This window comes from Martes martes, assembly GCF_963455335.1.
Source record: "Martes martes genome assembly, chromosome: 8".
In the NCBI taxonomy this organism is placed as follows: domain Eukaryota; kingdom Metazoa; phylum Chordata; class Mammalia; order Carnivora; family Mustelidae; genus Martes; species Martes martes.
Window position 1 is genome coordinate 128,083,477 of NC_137895.1, and position 24,764 is coordinate 128,108,240.

The 24,764-nt window shown below is 38.0% G+C and overlaps 1 protein-coding gene across 1 annotated transcript in view; it reads left to right on the top strand.

Moving 5' to 3' along the window:
• Positions 1 to 24,764, top strand: part of MYO3A (myosin IIIA) — a gene marked incomplete at its 5' end in the record, with an annotated part of 224,003 nt that overhangs the window by 89,286 nt on the left and 109,953 nt on the right. The window contains 3 exons of the mRNA XM_080811651.1: positions 3,229 to 3,431; positions 16,990 to 17,088; positions 17,176 to 17,290. Coding sequence (XP_080667777.1) covers positions 3,229 to 3,431; positions 16,990 to 17,088; positions 17,176 to 17,290 — 417 coding nt within the window. The remainder of the gene's footprint in view (positions 1 to 3,228; positions 3,432 to 16,989; positions 17,089 to 17,175; positions 17,291 to 24,764) is intronic.

The window sequence follows — 24,764 nt, forward strand, 5'->3', positions numbered from 1 at the left end:
ACTTACTGTACAGCCCAGCAATCCTACTCCTCAGTATTTATCCAAATAAAATGAAAACTCATGTTTACACAAAAACCGCAAACAAGTATCTATAGTGTCTTTATTTGTAATCTCCAGGAGTGGGTAAACAAACCCGTACATGTGTACAGTGTAATATTGCTCAGAAACAAAAAGGAGCAAGGAATGATACAAGGAATGAATCTCATTAGATGAGACTTGGATGAAGCTCAAAGGCATTGCGCTAAGTCAAAGAAGTCGGATTCGGAAGACTACAGACAATATGATTCAATTTATATGTCATTTCTGCAAATTTAAAGTTGTAGAGACAGAAAACAGATCAGTCATTTTCACAGGCTGGGGATGAAGGGAGGTGTTGGCTACAGAAGGCAATGATACAGTTTTGGGGAGTGATGGAAGCGTCCTATGTGTGGACTGTAGTGAGGGTTATATGGTTGTATATGTTTATAAAAACTTTTAGGGGCACCTGGGTGGCTCAGTTGGTTAAGCGTCTGTCTTTACCTCAGATCATGGTCTCAGGGTCCTGAAATCGACCCCCACGTTGGGCTCCCTGCTCAGTGGGGAGTCTGATTCTTCCTCTCCCTGTGCTCCTGCTTGCTCTCTCTGTCTCTCTCTCTCAAATAAATAAAGCCTTAAAAAATTATCTGTAAAAAACTTTTAGAACAGTCCTCTATAAAGGATATAATTTATTGTATATAAAATATACCTTAATTTTTGAAAAGAAGAAGTTGATGATAGAGATTTGGTTTGATTTTCCAGATAGGGTCCTTGAAAAAAGTTAAGAATTAGATGTTCTTATTAGGATGATTAAAAAACACCCCAAACAGGGACGCCTGGGTGGCTCAGTTGGTTAAGCGACTGCCTTCGGCTCAGGTCATGATTCCAGCGTCCTGGGATCGAGTCCCACATCCGGCTCTCTGCTCGGTGGGGAGCCTGCTTCTCCCTCTGCCTCTGCCTGCCACTCTGTCTGCCTGTGCTCTCTCTCTCTCTCTCTAACCAATAAAAAATAAATAAATAAATAAATAAATAAAAAACACCCCAAACAAAAGAGCCCCTCAAAACCCATTGTATACAACTTATCCCTATATAATATTTTTATTATGATCTACATAGTTATATAGCATTATGTTAAAATTTTAGCTGTCACTGTGATTATAGGAATCGTATGTTACAAAGTACTGTGTGTGCTAGGACAGAACTAATCTCTCTATGAAAGGGTGAAGCCTCTTCATCTTGTCAGAACAAGTGCTTAATGGAGTCTAATTCATTTTCAGAATAATGAGTTGAAAGATGTCTGTGTTTTTATTAAAAGTCAATTAACTAGTTTTAATATTTTCAATCTCGTGTGTGGATATGGACTAGGAATAAAACTTTGCTCACTGGGTTAATTTGCCCTCCACTAACCAGACCTGTGACCCCCTCACAACTAGAAGAGCCAGTAGTGACCAGGAAGCTAGTGCTGAGGACTGTCATCTCCATCCCTTTCCCATGTCACTGCCCATCCACTCTCCCCCTCCTTAATACTAGAATAAACATCACAGTGAAAAAGAGATGTCATTTTGAGGGAGGGGGTGGTGAGGCACAGCATATAGAAGAGTTGAACCCCTGAATTAATTTACTCGAGGGCTGTCCATGAGGGCCTTTGCTATTCCTTCTTGGTTTGTGGCTTGATAGAGGGTCTTATCAAAGATGGATTAACTTGTTTGTGAATTTTGCTTTGTAGAAGTCAGCAGACTTATTTAATCACTTTCTCTTTTCCTAGATCTAAAAATGTGACTTAATATTAATTGGGGAGATATCTATATATTATATCTCCATTCCCCAGAATCCTACCCTTATTAGATCTTACTTTACTTTTTACTTTTCTCCTCAATAAAGATTTGCCAGATACAAAAATGGGATGTTTGGTGGAGTAAATTTACACTTGTAATATGCAGGCCTCAAAATCTTAGTGGGGCACTGCTCTTTAATACAGGCAGACAAAGACGCTTTTTCACCTTTCTCAGGAGTACAAGATCAGCCCCAAACATTTTAGCAGAGCCAGGTTTGTCCCAGTGCTCATTACTGTCTCCTCTCAATGTCTACTGCCTCTTTTAGAAGATACTAAAAGGCTTTATATGCCTTCAGACCCTCACTGTGAATGCCCCCTCTAGCGCGTCTATGTGCCAATATGGCCTGTGTTCCAGAAATACCAACTGCTCCTCTCCCTTCCTTATATAATTTGCATACCTTCAACATAGCTGATCTCAACAAGGTATTACCCTAAACATACTCTACTCGATCTAATTTCTACCAAGATGTGAATGACCCATACCTCCTTAACCATCTTAGAGTGGAAAATGCATTCTAAAAGAGGTTGATTTTTTTGAAATCATTTTTTTAAAGATTTTATTCATTTATTTGACAGAGACACAGAGAGAGAGGAAACACAAGCAGGGGGAGTTGGAGGGGTAGAAGCAGGCTTCTTGCTCAATAGGGATCCCGATGGGATGTGGGGCTTGACCCCAGGACCCTGGGATCATGACCTGAGCCAAGGCAGACGCTTAACAACTAAGCCACCCAGGCGCTCCTAGAGGTTGATTTTTAACCAAATAAATTTCTACTTGGTGGAACTCCCAGTAAAGTGGTATATAAGGAACGAATAATAATCATAACAAGCTTGTTGGAGGGAAGGAGTATATGAGACGGGGTAGGAGAAAACAGAAGGACAGCCAAGCAGGCCCGCTTCCGTCCGCACTTTTGAGCTGTTGTCCGTTTTCACAATAATTCCATTTCCCCTGCTTCTGAATTCAAAATAATCTTTACTCCCTGATTTTCAGCTGTAGGAGCTTCCCTGGAAGCAACAGAAGCGGTTCTGGCTTTGGGGAACATTGGGATGGGCCCCAGAGAGGTAGAGGAGGAATAACAAAATCAGAGGTGTACCGCACCGGGCGTAGACTGCTTACAAATTGTCTTTGTAAACCGGGCACTGAACGGAACTATATTTCAGCTGAAAAAGTGTAAAACATCTCTTTGCCCTTTGAAGAAAGCAAGTAGGAACTGACATAGAGGAAGGGAAAAGTGGGCCAGATATTGTAACATCTGGCAATATGCCAAGAATGTGCTCTCAAGACCTTTATGTCTACATGTAGTGCTTATCAACAAAGAGACATTTTATTATATACAAAATTAATTTTTTACATTAAAAAAATATCTTGACATTTTCTCTAGGCTAATAACAGAACCCTGCAAGAGAAGATTTTACAAGTGAACAATTTGGTGGAAGCCTTCGGCAATGCCTCCACTATAATAAATGACAATTCCAGCCGATTTGGGAAATACTTGGAAATGAAATTTTCCTCTTCCGGAGCTGTCGTGGGAGCACAGATTTCTGAATACCTTCTGGAGAAATCGCGAGTTATCCGCCAAGCTCTGTAAGTCGGTGTCAAATATTTTTTTTTCTGGGAAATAAGCAAAGAATGCTTTTGTTTTAATAGCAGAATATCTTACTTATTCAAAAAACTCAGCAAAATGTTATTGATTATCCTCTATATGAAAGGCACTTATTGTTAGAATCAAAGAGATCCCTTGGCATTGTCTTATTCTCATATATTACGTCTAGTAGAAGAGGGAATAAATCACCTGAATTTATGATACCAGATATAAAACCTATAAGCATCAGAGATGCTAATAGGATAAATTGTAGAGATTTCCGAAGTAGGAGAGAATATATTTCTTCATAAAATATAAAATATAAATATATTTTAATATATATTAATATGTTAATATATTATTAAATTTTTATATATTATATAATATATATAAATATATAAATAAATTTAAATATAAATATATAAATAAATATATATAAATATATAAATACATACATAAATTTATTATATATAAAAATATATAAGTATATATATTATTATATATAATAAATGTAAATATATATTAAATATATATTATATATAAATATAAATATAATATGTTATATATAATATATTATATAAAAATATATATAAAAATATATATAAATTATATATAATATATAAATATATAATATATAAAATTGTATATAATATATAAATATACATTATATATAAATATAAATATATTATAATATATAAATATATTATATTTATATAAATATAAAACATAAAATATATTATGAAATATATTATATATTAAATATATTTATATATGTTAAATATATTAAAATATATTAAATATATTAAATATATATTATTATATATTACATATTATATATAAATATATATTAATTAATTACAATATAATATATAATGGTTAATATATAAATATATATTAAATATATTAAAAATATATTATAAAATATAAAATATAAAAATAAAATGTATTTCACATAAAACTAATGTGAAATTTAATTAGAAATAAGAGTCTTTTTTTTTCTTTTTAGTGCTGGAATATATAGATAGATCTTTGTATTAATTCTATCCTTCCTACAGTTATATACAAAAGACAAAATAAAAGTCTCAGGTATGGGCTTAATTGTACTGTCCTGTTAATTTCCAGCCAATTTCAGCCACCCGTACAATGTTTTGGTGTTAGGTTGACTGAGTTCCTTTTGGTAGTTTGTAGCTGAATGACAAAATTTCTCTACTGTCCTAATGATTCCGAAATATCTTTGTTATTCTTATGTGGAAACTATAGTCAAAACATTGAATTTAGTTGCTACATTATTGTTACATTATTTCTAAAAAGTGTGGCAAGTTAGGGGCACCTGGGTGGCTCAGTCATTGAGCATCTAACTCTTGAATTCAGCTCAGGTTGTGATACCAGCATGCTAGGAACAAGCCCCGCATTGAGCTCCACATTCAGCGTGAAGTCTGTCCCTCTCCCTCCCCCTCTGCCACTCTCCCCTCATGAAGGCTCTTTCTCTCTCTCTCTCTCAAATAAATAAATAAATCTTAAAAAATCTTTTAAAAAGTGTGGCAAGGTAAAGTCTTTCATTTTTCTCATGTAGGTTTTACACCAAGCGCGTATCTACATTACTATAGAAATATGTCTTTTGTTAAAATCATGGGAACACAAGTCTTATTATATACTAGTACATTATTAAATTTAATACAAATACCTTCAAATTTGCTACTATTCAATTTATGAATAAATTGTGAATATAAGTTGCCTGGAGTCGACCTCCTGAACTCGGCTTTCACTGTGGAAAATTATGCTTTGATCCTCAATTCAAAATACACAGGGAATGATTACGAGATGAATATTTTGTATTGTGGTTTCACCACATACATGTTAGTTCACTTCGGGTAAGTTATTTAAACCCTAAAAACCCTTCTAGGATCTTGGTTCTGCAATTTCCTGTGTGTGTGTGTGATTTGAAATACTTAACCTCTCTTTACCTCAGTTTTTCATCACGGAAAGGAAAATAACAGTAGTACCTACCTCTCAGTTAAGATGCTGCCTGTGAAGTATGTAGCACGAGGGATGACACGTAGGGAGAACCCCGTAAGTCTAAGCCGTTGTTAGTAGTAATAGTGTGGATAGTTGTGTGAAGCTTAGAAATGATACCTAGCGCAGTACATGGGACACTGAATATGCTCGGTAAATGAGAGCCACTAGTAGCGCTGTGTGCCGGGTCCCCAGAACTTACTGGACATGCATGTCAGCACCTCAGCCACATGGAGGGACCCTGGGGGTCTTTCACAGATGTGGAGATGGAACCGGTTCTCAAAGTAATCTGTCCTGTTCTCATAACTGTGTAAGACTCTCCTTGAGGCCTCTGGGGGAGAACGACCTAATAGACTGGACTCCTGAGATTCGGGGGCACCACCGTGATACACAGTGTCGGGGGGCACCATTCACAGCGAGTCCTCTGGAGCTCTGTGCTGGGGATTCACGAATTCCTTGGGAACAGTAACCTCTGGAGCTCCCCACTGAAGCCCTGGGGTTGGTAACCATAGACATAATCTTGTTAGTACTGACTGCTATATGGTAGGATATACTTTAGGAAATGGTACCATTGGGATTATATTTTAGACATACTGTGAATTAATGAAGCTTTTTTCCAACTATCCCAAAGAACGATTCTAGTTTTATAGTGTTGTTTATGGGGTCCCCCAATCAACACTTTAAGTTCCAAATTCACAATCAACTTGAAATCCAACTCAGTTTATCATTGGAGCATGGCTGCCTTATAGTTTTTCCATTTTTGAAATTTTTTTTACCCCCATTTTCTTCTTTTACTTAACTTCAGTAGCACCTGTAAATTCTAGAGAAGCTTTTGTGGTCTTTGAAAATGAAGTACCAAGTAGATTATTGAAGAATTCCTGGGTCACAGAGCATAAGACAAAGAGTAGAGAGTAGATCTGAGGAGGCAGGAAAGAACCAGAATAGATGTTTATGTCTTAAAATGAACCTACTCTTTATTTTAAGGGAATAAGTTCTTTTTTTTAAAGATTTTTTAATTTGTATATTTGACAGAGAGAGAGACAGCGAGAGAGGGAACATAAGCAGGGAGGTGGGGGAGGGAGAAGCAGGCTTCCCGCCAAGCAGGGAGCCCGACGCCAGGGGCTCAATCCAGGACCCTGGGATCTGACCTAAGCCAAAGGCAGCCGCTTAACAACTGAGCCACCCAGGTGTCCCTTAAGAGAATAATTTCCTTTTTCTTTTTGCCTCTGCCCATGTTGTCCCATCCTAATCTCTGACCACATTTATTTTTATAGATAGTTCTATTTATTTATATATGTTTAAATATTTATAAATGATTCATAAGTAATTTACAAATATGTACTTATATATTTAAGTATTTATAAATATATATTTATGTTTGTTATATATGTTTATTTTTTTATTTCTAATGATGGCAGAATCCTGTCAGTTGTGGCTTCATGAAGAAATCTTAAAAGGGGCTCCTTAATTTCAAGAAGAAAAGGAGCACATTGAAGTCAATGCTCAGTAATTCTCACGAATAGAAATTATAGCTGTTTCCCTGCCCTTGTCTACCATTACTATAGTTTCCTGCAACAAAGCATGGACTGTGTTCCTCTCAGAGGCCCAGCCCTGCACCAGATGCTGCAGGAGGTGTCCACAAAGTGGCAGTTGTGGTCAGTTGTGGTCTCTATGGAGGAAGGAAAGTATTATTTATGGAAAACTTACTATGTGTTGGGCACTGTGCTAAGCACTTTATATGCATTATCTATTTTAATTCTAACAGTGATAGGATGGATATTATTGTCTATTTTATAAATGAGGAGACTGGGACTGAGAATTGTAGTAAGTCACATAATACCAACAAGCTAATAAATGGCTCAGTTGGGGTTTGAACCCATGTCTCTGTCTGACTCCAACATCCACCATTCTTCCGTCTGTCTGTCTGTCCATCCGCCCATCCATCCATCCATCCATCCTTTTGGCAAATATTAATTGAGTGCTACTATGTGCCAGGAACTGTAGTGGGCACAGGAGATACAAAGCTGAGTGAGATAGGTTTCCTCCAGTAGAGCAGCTCAGGCTTCTGGATCATGTGTGCTTTGAAACAAAGCTTGCTGACCACTTGTTGGTTTCTAGTCTCCCAGGAAAGTAGGCAATGAGTTCATCTGCTCAGTGTGAGCAGCCAAGGGGTAAGGGAGAGGGTTGAGGAGACTGTGTGTCTCGGAGGAAGGAGTCCTTGCTGGAGGAAGCTGGAATTAAAAAATGGAAAATTAAAAACACTGTTTCACGAATATCCTATGAAGCCTTATGAAGGCAAAGCTGCACTGTTGGCTTTCCCAGCCTTATTGCTGGCCACCTTGTTGAAGATTCAGAAGTTTCACGGTTGGGGTAAGCCACACCCCTGTGAGAACTTTGCCACAGTTTTGAGGGTGTTATAGGTCTTGGCTGCATAGGTGACCCCCAGGCTCCAAGCAGGTGAATACACATGAGACAGACCTGAGGACCCTTCTGCAAATGGCTGAGTGGAACTGAAGAAGTATTAGAAGATCCACAGTTAGGGGTGGAGAAATATTACTTGGTAACTTGCTGAGACCCTGTGTTTGTCCCCAGTCATTCTGTCCTGGGAACCACTGGTCCTATGAGCATGTATGCGATGCTGTGGTCTTCTGTCTTCTGAAATGCAGTTTTGATGTAGTTGGGGCAGCATATGAGATAGGAAATCATTGGCAGTATCTTCTTTTCCTGTATCTTTAATTCTCTGATTGTTTATCCAACCGAAGGTCGATGTATTTCCTATAGCACCTCCAGGGCCTGTCCAATTACAATTCTCAGTAAGTGTAAACTGATAATTAAAGAGAAAACCAGCACTTTTGCGTGTCTACATTTATGACTCACATCTCTAATTGTACACCGCAACCGTTTAAGCATTAAAGGTGTGACGCGTAGAGCAATCGATGTGATTTCGTTAGAACAAAACAAACTAAATTATGTGCTGTGCCAGTCTTCGAGAACTTTTGTTGTGGTGAGAAAAGACAAGAAGTAAACTTGTAGCTTAGTTCTGACCTTGCTCATGCACAATGCTGGTGTTCACTGAAGCGTTACTGGGGACTGCACAAGGGATGGCTGGGAACATCCATTCTAAAGGCCATGCGGTCCTTGCTTCAACGTCCAAGCCCATGGACCACCCTTTGCTCACCTGTCTTTGGTTCCCCGACTGGATTCTCCTGATTCCTCTCCTACTTCTCTGAATTTTTTTTTCCTCTGGCTTTGATTCATCCATCCATTCCCCAGATGTGTATTTACCAAAGCATGGTCTCCCGGGTGTTCCTCTTTTCTCTCTGTACTCTCTCACTTAGCAATTCTTCTGCTGTCATGGCCCCAACAACTAGTTCTATGTGACTGACACCCAAAGATGTACTTCTCACTCCCACCTAAGTTCACATTTTTCATTTCCATGTACCTAGATATCCTGCTGCCATATAGATCTCAACTGTATATGTATAGTCCTAAATGTCTGTCTTTTCCCGCTGGTCCCCTTTTGGGGGTAGGAAAACATCCTCCTCCATTTATAGAAAACCTCTGACCTTCCCTTCACTCCCCATGTCTAAATACTTGGGAGTCGATCTCTAGAATGACTTTCACAGCTCTTCTCTGCTTTCCCTTCCTCTGCTGCTATTTTGTCTCAAGCCCTTGTTTCCTCTGATTCAGACATTTGAAAGGTTTGGACTTCCTGGCCATTTGAACTCTCTTCCAAGGTGCAGTGATATTATACCATCCCAGACTTAGGGGAGAGTCTCAACACAGAAGGTATACTATTCAAAACAGTGTTACTTTTTTCTTTCAAAATGTTGGATTCTTTTTGAAATACTAACAAGGAAAGCAAGAATCCGCATTCATCACTTCATCAAGTCACACACCTTCATATTAAGTATTTTTATTTGTTAATGACTGAATAGAGTGTCTTACAGAGTTATTGACGAGGCACAAATATCAAATGTTTAACCATGTTATTTTAAACCTATGTGAATTGTGTGTTGGAGCCCAAAATGAGCTTTTGTAAAAATTATTCTTGTGATGGTTTTTGACAGAGCCTTGAAACAAACCTAGAGATAATAAGATAAAGCCACAGATATTCTACAACTCCAAATATCTTTCACTGCATCATTGGAAAAGTAAATGTATGTGGACATGTTCATCTTTGTTTCTAAGGAAAACATCTGTGTACTGAAAGAATAAATAGTTTATAAAGAAAGCAAAGGTAAAATTTCTATGTCAGCTGAAATTTATTGCATACAGGAGGAGAAGACCTAGGAAATTTTTTTAAGACCTTATTTTTTTTACAGCAGTTTTGGGTTCACAGCAAAACTGAGAGGAAGGTACAGTTATGCTCCTACCCCAGACACAAATAACCTCCCTCGTTATCAACAGGCCACACCAGAGTGCTGTATTTCAACCTACAATGACACGTTGTAATCACCCGAAGGCCATAGTTTACAGTAAGATTCACTCTTGGTGGTATATTTTCTTCCAGTTTGGACAAATGCATGGCAGGTATCTCCTCTTATAATATTATATATGAGTATTTTCCCTGCCTGAAAAGTCTTCTCTGCTCTGCCTGTTCATCCTTCCCTCCCCCACCTTCTGGCAACCACTCATCATCTTACTGTCTCCATAGTTTTGCCTTTTCCAGAATGTCTTAGAGCTGGAATTATACAATATGATTATATGGAAAAGCAGTCTTTGCAGATTGGCTTCTTTCCCTTAGTAATATGCCTTTAAGGTGCTCCTTATCTTTTCATAGCTTGATAGTCATTACTTTTTAGCCCTGAATTAATATTCCATTGTCTGGATATACCACAGTGTATCTATCCATTCACCTATTAAGAACTTCTTGGTTGTTTCAAGTTTTGGCAATTATGAATGAAACTGCTACAAACATCCTTGCACAGGGTTTTGCGTGAACATAAGTTTTCAACTCCTTTGGGTAAAAACCAAAGACCTCCACTGCTGGATCATATGGTAAGAATATGTTTAGTTTTCTAAGAAATTGCCAAACTACCAGAGCAGCTGTACCAGTTTGCATTCCCACCAGCAGTGAATGAGCATTCCTGTGGTTCCGCATCCCAGCCAGCATGTGGTTTGGTCTGCATTTTGGATTTTGGCCATTCTGACAGATGTATAGGGATACCTTCTTCTGTGATTAATCTCCCTGATGACACATGACAGAGAGCATCTTTTCACTTGCTCATTTGCCATCTGTTTGTCTTCTTTGGTGAGGTGTCTGGTAAGGCTTTTGGTCCATTTTTAAATCAGGTTGTTTGTATTCTCATTGTTGAGTTTTTTAAGTTCTTTGTATATTTTGGAAAGCAGTCCTTTATCAGATGTGTCCTTTGTAAATATTTTCTTCCAGTCTGGCTTATCTTCCCATTCTCTTGAAAACCCCTCTTACAGAGAAGTTTTTAACCTTAATGAAGTCCAGTGTATCACTTATTTCTTTCAGGGATCATGGTTTTGGTGTCACATCTAAAAAGTCATCACATAGCCACCATCAGCTAGTTTCTCTCTTACGTGATCTTCTTGGAGTTTTATAATTCTGTATTTTACATATTTAGGTCTATGACCCATTTTGAATTAATTTTTGTGAAAGTGTAAGGTCTTTGGATTCCTGGGTTGTTTTGTTTTGTTTTTGCTTGTTTGTTTGTTTTGCTGGTTGATACCCGGTTGTCTTTGCTTCATTGTATTACCTTTGCTCCTATATCAAGAGTCAATGGGCTGTATTTATTCTGGGCCCTCTCTGTGTTTCTGTGTTTCATTGATCTGTTTGTCTTTTTTTGTTTGTTTGTTTGTTTTTTGTTCAATACTACTCTGTCTCGATTACTACAGCCTTCTAAGAATTCTTGAAGTCAGGCAGTGTCAGTCCATTAAACTTTTTCTTCTTCAATATTGTGTTAGCTATTCTGGGTCTTTTGCTTCTCCATATAAACTTTAGGATCTAAGTGTCAATATCCACAAAATAACTTGCTCAGATTTTAAATGAGATTGACTTTTATAGGTTAACCTATGTCCTGCAGACTTGCTATAATTGCTTATTAGTTCAAGGAGGGGTTTTTTTGGTCAATTCTTTAGTTTTTTCTATATGGACAATAATGTCATCTGTGAAGAAATACAGTTTTACTTTCCCCCTCTCAAACTGTATACACAAGTTAGGACTTCCAATGCAATGTTGAAAAGTAGTTGAGAAGGGACATCCTTGCCTTGTTCTTGATCCTAGTGTGAAAGCTTTCAGTTTCTCACTATGAAGTGTGATGTCACCTGTAGTGTTTTTTATAGATATTCTTTACCAAGTTGAGGAAGTCTCCCTCTATTACTAGTTTACTGAGAGTTTTTGTCATAAATGGTTGTTGGGTTTTGTCAAATGCTTTTTCTGCATCTACTGGTATGATCATGTGATTTTTCTTCTTTAACCTACTGAGATGATGAATTACACAGATTAATTTTTTGAATGTTCAAACAGCCACGCATACCTGGGGTATATACCATTTGGTCATGGTATGTAATTCTGTTTATTCATTGTCAGATTCAATTTGCTTGAGTTTTGTTGAGGATTTTTTCATCTAGGTTCATGGAAGCTATTGGTCTATAGTTTTCTCATGATATCTTTATTTGGTTTTGGTATTAGGATAATGCTGGCCTCATTGAACAAGTTAAGTATTCACTTTGCATCTATCTTCTGAAAGAGACTGTAGAGAATTGTCATACATTCTACAGGAAATATTTGACATAATTAACAGTGAATCCATGTGGCATAATTCAAATATTTGGCATAATTCAACAGTGAACCCATTCAATAGCTTTCTATTTTGGAAGATTATTAATTATTGATTCAATTTCTTTAATAGATTTTTGAGCCTCTTCAGATTGTCTATTTCCTCTTGTGTGTGTTTTGGCAAATTGGACCTTTCAAAGAATTGGTCCATTTCATCTAGCTTTTGAAGAATGGAGTTGTTCATAGTATTCTTTTATTATCCTTTTAATTTCCATGGGCTGGTAAGTGATGTCCCTTCTTTTATTTCTGATATCAGTAATTTTTGTCCTCTTTTTTTTTTTTTTTCTTAGCCCGCCTGCCTAGAAGCTTATTGATTTTATTGATCTTAAAAAAAAAAAAGCTTTTGGGGCACCTGGGTGGCTCAGTGGTTTAGGCCTCTGCCTTCGGCTCAGGTCATGGTCCCAGCGTCCTGGGATCGAGCCCCGCATCGGGCTCTCTGCTCAGCAGGGAGCCTGCTTCCTCCTCTCTCTCTGCCTGCCTCTGCCTACCTGTGGTCTCTGTCTGTCAAATAGATGAATAAAACCTTAAAAAAAATACTTTAAAAAAAAAAAGCTTTTGGTTTTTCTCTACTGATTTCTAATTTCATTGATTTCTGCTCTATTTCTTATTATTTCTTATCTTCTGCTTTGGATTTCTTTGGATTTCTACTTTAGATTTAATTTGCTCATTTAACTAGCTTTCTAAAATGAAAAGTTAGATTATTGTTTTTAGATCTTTCTTCTTTTTAATAGAGTCATTGAAGGCTCTAAATTGCCCTCTAAACACTACTTTTACTGCATCCCACAAATTTTGGTAAGTCGTGGTTTCATTCTCACCTAGTTTCAAAATGTTTTAAAATTTCTTTTAATATCTATCTTTTGAACCATGTATTATTTAGAACTGCAGTGTTTGATCACCACATATTTTGGAATTTTCCAGTTATCTTTATCTATTATCTTTATCTTTATCTAGAAATCCAGTTATTGATTTCTAGTCTCATTCTATTGTGATCTAAGAGAAGAGATTATATGATGTCAATTATTTTTAATTTGTTAGGGTTTGTTTTATGGCCTAAGATGTCGTCTGTCTTGATGAATGTTCCATGTGAGCTTGAGAAGAATTTGAGTTCTGCTGCTTTTGGATGATGTAGTCTAGAGGATATCAGTTATGTCCAGTTGATTGATACTATTGTTGCATTCAGCTGTGCCCTTACTGCTTTTCTGCTTGCTGGATCTGTCCATTTCTGAGAGACGTGTGTTGAAGTTCCCAGCTACAATAGTGGATTCTTCTCTTTCTCCTTGCACTTTTATTAGTTTTTGCCTCACATAGTTTTATGCTCCATTGTTATGTCCATAAACATTAAGGATCATTATGTCTCTTGGGGAATTTAACCCTTTATCATTATGTAATATATTTCTTAATCCCTGATACATTCCTTGATTTAAAGCCTGCTCTGTATGAAATATAATAGTTGTTCCTGCTTTCTTTGGATAAGTATTAGCATGGTATATTTTTCTTTATCTATTTATTTTTTTAAAAGATTTTATTTTATTTATTTGAGAGAGAGGGTGAGACAGAGAGCACAGGTTGGGGGAGAGGTAGAGGGAGAAAGAAAAGCAGTGGTTCCCCACTGATCAGGGAGCCCAGTGCGGGGCTCGATCCCAGGACCCTGGGATCATGACCTGAGCCGAAGGCAGACCCTTAATGACTGAGCCACCCAGGTGCCCCTTTATCCATTTATTTTTAATCAATATGTGTCTTTATATTTAAAGTATGTTTCTTGTAGACAACATATGTGTAAGTCTTGTTTTTTGATCCCTCTGACAATTTCTGTCTTTTAATTGGTATTATTTAGACCATTGATGTTCAAAGTGATTACTAATATAATTGGATTCATAGCTATCATATTACTGTTTTCTAATTGTTGCCCTTGTTCTTTGTTCCTATTTTTGTCTCCCACTCTTTTTCTGCCTTCTGTGGTTTTTAATTGAGCATTTTCTATGATTCTATTTTCTTACCTTTCTTAGCATATGTTGATGATACTTCTTTTTTCACTTTTTTAGTGGTTGCCTTAGAGTTTTCAATATATACTTATCACTAATCCAAGTCTTCCTTCAAATAACACGACAGTCAGTACCTTATAATAACATCTTATAATAACAAAATTATTCTAGTTTTACTCTTCAGTCCCTCATTTCGTTGCTATGATTGATTTCATAATATATAAGCATACATAATATATACACATGTATATTTATTATATGTACACATAAGCATACATAATTGAATATATCGTTGCTATTACTCCTTTATTTGTATTATTCCAGAAGCTGGGGAATGCTGTTTATGCATAGACCACAGAGATTTCTCGTGCAAGTGAGAAAACTGAACCCCAGAAAGCCTGTTAACAAGGTGGTTAAAGATAAGGCTTTGGCCTTAAACAACCCTGGTTAGACAGCATGGTGCTGCTGCAAAAACAGACATATAGACCAGTGGTACAGAGTAGAGAGCCCAAATATGGACCCTCAACTCTATGGTCAAATAATCTTTGACAAAGCAGGAAAAAAAATACAGTGGAAAAAAAACAGTCTCTTCAATAAATGGTGCTGGGAAAATTGGACAGCTATGTATAGAAGAAGGAAACTTGACAGCTCTCTTATACCATACACAAAAATAAACTCTAAATGGATGAAAGAGCTCAATGTGAGACAGGAATCCCTAAAAATCCTAGAGGAGAGCATAAACAATAACCTCTTCGACATGGGCCACAGCAACTTCTTTCAAGACAGGCCTCCAAAAGCAAGGGAAACAAAATCGAAAATCAACTTTTGGGACTTCCTCAAGATAAAAAGCTTCTGCACAGCAAAGGCAACAGTCAACAAAACAAAAAGACAACCCATGGAATGGGAGAAGATATTCGCAAATGACAGTCCAGACAAAGCACTAATATCCAAGATCTATAAAGAACTTCTGAAACTCAACACCCAAAAAACAGATAAGTCAAAAAATGGGCAGAAAACATGAACAGACACTCCTCCGATGAAGACATGCAAATGGCTAGCAGACACATCAAAAAATGTTCATCATTAGCCATCAGGGAGATTCAAATCAAGACCACATTGAGATACCCTCTTACATCAGTTAGAATGGCAAAGATTAACAAGGCAGGAAACAACAAATGTTGGAGAGGATGTGGAGAAAGGGGAACCCTCTTACACTGTTGGTGGGAATGCAAGTTGGTGCAGCCACTTTGGAAAACAGTATGGAGAGTCCTCAAAAAGTTAAAAATAGAGCTACCCTGTGACCCAGCAATTGCCCTATTGGGTATTTATCCCAAAGATACAGATGTACTGAAAAGAAGGGCCATATGTACCCCAGTGTTCATAGCAGCAATGTCTACAATTAGCCAAACTGTGGAAAGAGCTAAGATGCCCTTCAACAAATGAATGGATAAAGATGTGGTCCATATATACATTGGAGTATTACTCAGCCATCAGAAAGGATGAATACCCAACTTTTGCATCAACATGTGTGAGACGGGAGGAGATTATGCTGAGTGAAATAAGTCAAGCAGAGGAAGTCAGTTATCATATGGTTTCACTTACTTGTGGAACATAAGGAATAATATGGAGGACATTAGGAGAAGGAAAGGAAAAGTTAACTGGGGGAAGTCAGAGGGGGAGACGAACCTTGAAAGACTGTGGACTCTGAGAAACAAACTGAGGGTTTTAGAGGGAAGAGCGGTGGTGGGGGCGGGGTGAGCCTGGTGGTGGGTATTAAGGACGGCATGTATTGCAAGGAACAGTGGGTGTTATATGTAAACAATGACTCTTGGAACACTACATCAAAAACTAATGATGTGTGCATAAACAATGAATTTTGGAACACTGAAAAAAAATAAAAATTTTAAAAACCTAATGATGTATTGTATGGTGATTAACATAACACAATAAAAAAATTTTTAAAAATAAGGAAAGAGGGGCGCCTGGGTGGCTCAGTGGGTTAAAGCCTCTGCCTTCGGCTCAGGTCATGGTCCCAGGGTCCTGGGATCGAGCCCCGCGTCGGGCTCTCCGCTCGGCGGGGAGCCTGCTTCCCTTCCTCTCTCTCTGCCTGCCTCTCTGTCTAATTGTGATCTCTGTCTGTCAAATAAATAAATAAAATCTTTAAAAAATAAAAATAAAAATAAAAATAAAAATAAGGAAAGAAAATAAAATTAACCAAAAAAAATTTTTAAAAGTTAACAGCCCTGGTTTGAATCCTATTTAGTCATCAACTCTGTGACCTGAGGGGAGAATGGTACCCCCTCTAAGCCTTAGTATCCATGTATATAAAATGAGGGACTCCTCTGAGTAAATAGGGTTTTACAGAAGGTAAATGGGATAATGTAGCTCTTCTGACCATTTGATATATCATCATAAAATTGTTTCTTTTACTCTCTGCTCCCACTGGCATATAAAATCCAAGGGTTTAGTAGTTGTTGACTATTTCACTCCTGCCACATTTCCAGTGTCTGGAACAATGCCTGGTAATCACTCACACATGTGCACTGAATGATTCCTATGAAGTGCTTAGCAGTGTCTGGAATTTAATGACAGTGGTTGTTGAAAATAGTGATGATGACAATAACAAGCCAAAATTCAGTACTCTGGGAAGCCCATGGTGGCGCTCATAGTTGTTCTGATAATTATATTTTCAAGTAATTTTAACAATTAGCAAATATTCTTACTAATCGCCTTACTGAAAATGTCTTATTTTTTCAGTGGAGAAAAAAATTTTCATATTTTTTACTACATCTACGCTGGATTAGCTGAAAAGAAGAAACTAGCCCATTACAAATTGCCTGAAAATAAGCCTCCCAGGTAACACAGCAGGTGGCACTTTTCTAAGTAATGCTTTCACTTTCCACTGAACTTTAGATTTTGACTCATCCTTTCATATTTTTTCAGATACCTACAAAATGACCACCTCAGAACAGTACAGGACATGATGAATAATAGTTTCTATAAATCCCAACATGAATTAATTGAGCAGTGTTTCAAAGTCATAGGTTTTACGATGGAGGTAAGTTTGAAAGACATCGAACCTCTTTAGGAAGTATCTTTTTGTCATCGCTCATGGTAAGAATGACCACTTATTGAGTGACTAATATATGCCAGACATTGTATCAAGTGTTTTATGTGAATCATCCTTTTAGTTACTGAAACAACCTCATGAAGTAACTAGAATATTTACTAGAATGTTACAATATTTACTTTATACATAAAGAAACAGTGGTCTTGACATATAATTGAATTTGGTTCTGTTCTTAATCTTTTGCTTACATTTGCCTCTCCCTATATAATTAACATTTTACATAAATGCATAAATGGGAGCAAATCACATGTTATTTTTTTAGTGCAGTCTTGTTTTCAGTGCGATTTTTTAAATACAACTTTATTAAGATGTAATTCACATACCATACAAGTCAGCCCTTTAAAGGGTACATTTTAGTGACTTTTAGTATAGTCACAGTTGTGCCTCCATCACTATAATCATTTTTAGGATATTTTCATGCTCTAAGTTTTTCACTCCCAAAAGAAACATGCTAGCACTTAGGAGCTCCTCCCCATTCCTGCCTCATCTCTGCTTCCTATCACCATAGAGTTTTTTCTTCTGGAAAGTTCCCAAAAACAGAGTGATACAATATATCATCCTTTGTGACTGGCTTCTCTCATTCAACTTACTAAAGTTTTCAAGTTATAACATGTGATAACACTTCATTGCTTTTCATTGTTGAATAATATTTCTCCTTATAGATTTACCTCATGTTATGTATCCATTCATCTGTTGATAGATATTTGGGTTGGTGCATTCTGGGGCTGTTAGGCATAATGTTGCTACGGACATTCATGTACAACTTTTTTGTGTGGACATAAGTTTTCATTTCTCCTTGGTATAAATCTAGGAGTAGAACTACTGGGTCATAGGGTAACAGTGTGTGTAACCTTTTGAGGAACTTCTAGGCTGTTTTCCAGAGCAGCTGCACTGTTTTATACCCTAACCAGGAGTGAATGACAGTTCAGATTTCTCCATATCCTCCCCAATACTTACTATCATCTGTCTTTTATTTTATTTTTTTATTTTTTTAATTAACATAGTGTATTATTTGTTCCAGGGGTACAGGTTTGTGAATCATCAGGCCTACATATTTCACAGCACTCACCATAGCACATACCCTCCCCAATGTCCATAACCCAACCACCTTATCCCTAACCCCCAACCCCCAGCAACCCTCAGTTTGTTTTGTGAGATTAGGAGTCTCTTATGGTTGGTCTCCCTCCCAATCCCATCTTGTTTCATTTTTTCCCTCCCTATCCCCCAACCACCCGCCGCCCTCCTCTCAGATTCCTCATATCAGAGAGATCATATGATAATTGTCTTTCTCTGATTGATTTATTTTGCTCAACATAATACCTTCTAGTTCCATCCTTGTTGCTGCAAATGGCAAGATTTCATTTCTTTTGATGGCTGCATAGTATTCCATTGTATATATATATCACGTCTTCTTTATCCATTCATCTGTTGATGAACATCTAGGTTCTTTTGGGACATTGTGAACATTGCTGCTATAAACATTAAGGTGCACGTGCCCCTTCGGATCACCACATTTGTATCTTTAGGGTAAATACCCAGTAGTGCAATTGCTGGGTCGTAGGGTAGCTCTATTTTCAACTTCTTGAGGAACCTCCATGCTGTTCTCCAGAGGGGCTGCACCAGCTTGCATTCCTACCCATAGCGTAGGAGGGTTCCCCTTTCTCTACATCCCATCTATCTTTTATATTTGAGCCATCCTAGTGGGTATGAAGTATATTTCACTGTGGTTTTGATATGCATGTCCCTAATAGCTTGTGACCCTGAACTTCTTTACGTGTACTTACTGGTCGTTTATATATCTCCTTTGAAGAAATATCTATTCACATACTTTACATTTAAAAAAAATGGGTTGTGTAATATTATCGAGTTGTAAGAATTATTTATATTGTAAATACAAGTCTCTTATCAGAGATAGGATTTGCAGAAATTTTCTCCCATTAGTTGTTTTTTTTACTTTCTTGATGGTGTCCTTTGAAGTATACACGTTTTTAATTTTTATGGGGTCTAGTTTACCTGTCTTTTCCTTCTATCGCTTTCGATTTTGGTATCATAGATTAGAAACTATTGTCTAATTTAAAGCCACAGAGATTTGTGCCTTAGTTTTCTTCTAAGAGCTGCATCGTTTTCGCTCTTACATACAGGTCGCTGTTCCTCTTTGAGTTAATTTTTGTTTCTGGTGTGAAGTAACTTCTTTTGCGCGTGGACACGCAGTCATACCACAGCCATTTGTTGCAGACTCTTCTGTTCCCATTGACTGGTTTTGGCATCCTTGTTGGAAATCAGTTGGACATAAATGTATAAATGTGGAGCTTTACTTCTGAATTCTCAATTCTAAGGTAGTGACCTCTCTGTCTGTGTTTATGTTAGTACCATGTTGTCTTGATTATCGTGTCTTTGTAATAAGTTTTGAAATTGGAGCGTGTAGGTTCTTTTGCAAGATTGTTTTGGGTCCCTCAAATTTCTGTGTGAAATTTGGGGATCAGCTCATCACTTTCTAGTGCAGGCTTGTAAAACTTTGCTTTTGTTCAGCTCTCTCTTCCTCATCTCGCCCCTTCCATCCATATCTGCTCTCTTTCCCTTTCCCCAGCCAGTGGATGTTAACAACTCAGCATACATAATCCAAAATTTCCTATTTGTCTCCCTGCTCATTAAACACTGTAGACACCACATGCATACATGTACACACACATGCCTCTGGAGGGATGGTCATTGTTTATTAATATGGCATTATATCACACAACTTTTCTATACCTGGTTTCTCTCACTCAGCAGTACCTTCCAGAAATCCCTTCAACTCATCTAGTATAGCCCTAAATCAGTCCTCTTAAAAGCAACATAGTGTCCCATGGTGTGTACTACCATAATTTATTTTGCCATTCACATATGACTGGGCATACAGCCCTTAATGTTTCCAGATCTTTGTCACTCTGAGCCAAACCAAAATAATGCCTTTATTTCCTGGTGCTATTTATTTCTATAGGATAGGTCCCTAGCAGTGGGATTGCTGGGTCAAAGGGTATGTGTACTTTAAATTTGAATATGAATTACAACATTGCCTTCCAACAACTATGAAATACTTTATATTTCCACCAACATTGTATGCGACTACCTTTACCATCACCATCTCTGCCTTGTGTTGTAGCTTTTTAAATATTTGTTAATCTGATGATGGGTGTGAGAACCAACTCGTTTCAAGTTTACATATCCTTGACTAATTGTGAATTTGAGTTAATTCCATTTGTTTGCTGGCTACTTGGGTTTCCTTCTGTATGAACTATATATTTATGTTGCCCTTTTTATTGAGCCATTTCTGCGTCAGTTTGTAAGTTCTCATTGAACATTTTAGACTTTTTTTTTATCATTTGTGTTATAAAAATGTTTTGGGTTACTTTTTTAAAGCTTTTATGTATTTCTTTATTTGAGAGAGAGGGTATGTGTACATGAGCTGGGGAGGGACAGAGAGAGAGAGAGAGAGAATCTCAAGCAAACTCCATGCTGAGCAGAGCGCAGTATGGGGCTCAATCTCACAACGTTGAGATCATGACCTGAGCTGAAATCAAGAGTCAGACCTCAACTGACTAAACCACCCTGGTACCCCTGTGACATACTTACTTTTAAGTCACATCTTTTACCATACAAAAATGGGGTTTTAATTTTTATGTATTCGGACAAATTTATCTTTTTGTTTGTGACATCAGATGTCTCAACTTGGTTTAAAAATTCTCCCCTTTGTCTCCCTTACTACATGTAGTCTCCCAGATTTTTTTTTAGAAAGCTTAAAAAATATATTCACTGTATTAAATATATTTAATCCATTTGAAGTTTACTCTTCACATAGTACCAAATGGGGCATCACTTTTATTTCCTTACAATGATGAGCCAGTCATGCCTCACTATATTAAAGACTACCTTTTGCCTACTGGCTTGACCTCTCTTATATTAAGGTCTTATATAACATGAAATCTCTTTCTGAGTCTCTCTTTTATCCATCAGTCTGTGTTTCTGTCTCTATATCAATATTCTGTTGACTTTATTACAGTGGTTTAATACTGTATTTTGAGTAAGGCATCCCTACCAAGAAGGCAAGTCCTGTTCTCACTTTCTTCTTTTCAATACTTGCATTAGCTATTGGGTGGTATCTGTTTCTCCGTAGAAACTTTAAGATCAACTTATCTGATTCTCAAACCCCCAGCTGGACTTCTAAGGAGAACTGTATTAAATTTATATATTAACTTTTGGGGCATTGTCATTTTGATAATGTTGTTTATATCTTCTCATCCCAGATCATGACACGTCTTTCCCTTTGTTTAAATGTTGTTTGAGTTTTTTAATAATTTACAGTTTTATTTATCTAGAACTTAAGCTCTATTTTTACGTTTTTTTTTTTTTCTAACCAGGTTATGGTTTTTAGTGTCATCCTAAATATTTTTTTTCTGCTGGCAGGCTTTTGTAAATATATAATCATGTCATCAGCAAAAGGAATAGTTTTATACTTTTTTCCTCTTATATCAGTCATTTTATTCTTTTGTGTACTTAAAGCATCTGAGATTTAGGGTCTCGATATTAATTACTAAGGATTATAACTTGCCTCCCTGTCTCTCTTCTGATTTTAAATAAAAATAGTTTCAGTGTTTTGCTCTTATTTCTGATAAAGAGCTTTTATCACATAATTTCCTTTTATTGTTGCTTTGCTTAGGGCTGCTCTTAGGAATCCTGTAGAATTTTATCAAATGTCTTTTTATCATCGATTGACATGATCATATTTTTCTGCAGCAATTTGTTGATATCACTTACTATGTTGATAAATTACTTAATATGTAAATATCCTTACATTTCTGGAATCAACTTAATGTAATCTTCCTTGATGAATTAATTGGTTGTGGGGAGAAGTGGCTAAAAGGTTGAGCATTCATAGGGAAACTGGCAGGCTGTTTCCAGGACCAACAAAGGAGAAATAAGTCTTTCTGGATCACAGTAGAGTTATCACATGACCTTCCCCAAAGACTTCTCCGTTTTTGCCAGACAACTGTGAATTACATGGACAGGAGGAAAATAATATGATAGACTCAATGGCAAGCCAAGGTGGAATCCAGCCTGAGGCAAATACTTTAATCCTGAGAGGTCTATGGGCTTACAACTCAAGCTGTCAAGTCCAGTAAAGTACAGTAAACTGTCAAGTACAGTAAACTGTAGCTCAGGTAGGGAAACTCGGTGGCTCCAAGGTACCTGGGCAGAAAGGAGATGACTGGGGACCTTCTCTCTGTCAATGCATTAGATAGCTTTTAGGCCATAAAATGGAACAGAGAGTCCATTTTTGGTTTGGTTTTGGTTTGGGAGGTTTTGGAGGAAGGTTTTGGAGGAAGCTTGTATTCTGCTCTTAGCTATAATGTTACTGAGAAGAACATTCTCCTGGGAGACAGCTGCCTGGTTCTTACAGTGGCCCATATGTGAATCTCCTTCCCCCGCTCTGCCCTCACAAGAGAAGACAACAGTGACAATAGAGTTGGCGGGGTGACTGAATGGATATATGGCGGTGGGAGTATTGGCTTGACCAATAGCAGGCTTCGTTGGAGAGCTGGGAGAGAAACAATGAGGACGGCGCAAGAGTTGACAGTGGAGGGATTCTTCAGTGTACAGAATTTCCCGTGGCTTCTCATGGAAGGAGTGGAGAGCCTTCTACCAGCTGTGTGCTCTGAGGTCTGGGTGTGGCATTGTGTCCACCTGACTGCCTTTTCAGGACAATACCTGAACTGTCATATCCAAGGTCACAGATAACCCTCATACATCTCCTCATATAACTGTTACTTTTATTATAGGTAAAATAAATGTGTTTGTCACGGGTTCGGCTCTGGGTGAGGACGTCCCTGACTCGGGAGGCGTGAGTTTCAGCCGTCCTCCAGCTCCCCTTCTTATGCTCGACTCCTGATGTCTCGAGCATCACAGGTGACCACAAGGGTCTTTTGCTCTCTGGCTCGAAAGGCCAAAACCTTGTCCTCCTGAGTGTTTCAGCACAGTATAATCCTAGATTGGCTGCATCATGAGTAAAATTGGGATGTTTGCTGCTCTGCCTGCTGACATGGTAGGAATTCGTTGAACCCTAACCCTACTCCAACCCCAGTCCCTCCCCACTGCCCCGAGCACCTTCCCCACTCTGCCTGGCAAAATTCCCATTCAAACCTGGCTCCTCCCCTTCTGCTCTGTCACTGTGCTCTCCCTAACCCTTCCCTCACCCACAGCTTGTACCTGTGGGGACAAGTCGATTTCAGCACTGGGGGGAAGGAGGGGTTTCCTGGCTCTCAAAGCAGAAGCCAGTTGATTGGTGGGTGTCACGAATAAAGAAAAAAGCAGCCATCCAGCCTCCCCTCCAGTCCTTGGTCATAAGATGAGTGTTGCTAGTGGTCGGTGCCCCTCTGGACTGTGGTGTGGCCCCGCTGGCCGACTGGTTGGGGGACACATCACAGGTTAACCGCATCTCAGGGCCTTCTCCAAGCTGGAGGCGTGTCGTGCACCAGGCAGACAGCTCCTGCTTCCGGCCAGGGCTGGACCCCTTCGTAGTTCTTTTCCCGGCTCGTTGCCATCAGAAGACCCGATCTTGGCAGTTCCCTCCCCCAGAGGCTGCTATCTTAGAACCAGAGAATCATTTTTAATTGGTTTGTTTACTTCTGAGTCCCCCTCATTAGAGGCAGGGTTTTACCTATATTTGGCTCAGCCCCTTCCTCTTGCCCAGTAGAACAATGTTCAGTAACATTAAACCAGCCTTGCATTTAACACCTACTGACAAGTCAAGTTTGTTTCTTTCAAACATCGTATTGCAAACTTAAACATGCTCAGCGTTCATCGGACATGAGAACATCAAAACACACCGCTTAGAATAAAGGAAAATATAAAATCTGTGGCTGAAGTGAAACGCATCCCCTGCTAAATAGTAACTTTTAGTCCAGTCCAGCGTGACTCTCCTAAGACGTGGTGTCTCTCATCTGAAAGCAGAGACTCCAAGAGTTAACGGGGCCAACTCACCAGGTTTGGAGACAGTGGACTTAACTGAGTAGGTGCTTACTTCCTTTTTATCCAAGTCCTGATTTTTTTTTTTTTTTTTTTAATCTCACTGGCTTTCTTGGTGTGTCCTGTGTCAGAGGCTGCAGCATAGTTACGGTGATTCTCCAAGATGCATATCTTTCTTTCCCTCCCTCTCTCCCCTCTGCCTTAGCTTTCTCTGGTGGGTGTTGATAACACCCATGGTGTCTGTGTCCCGAGGGGCTGTAATTCACTTGTGCACTGGCAAGTCATTATAATCCAAAGGAAAGGCAGGCAAAGCCGAAGCAGATAGCCTCTAAAAATCACACAAATTGGAAAACTCTAAAACTTTTTAAAACATATGATTTCCTCAGCCATTTTCCTGCCA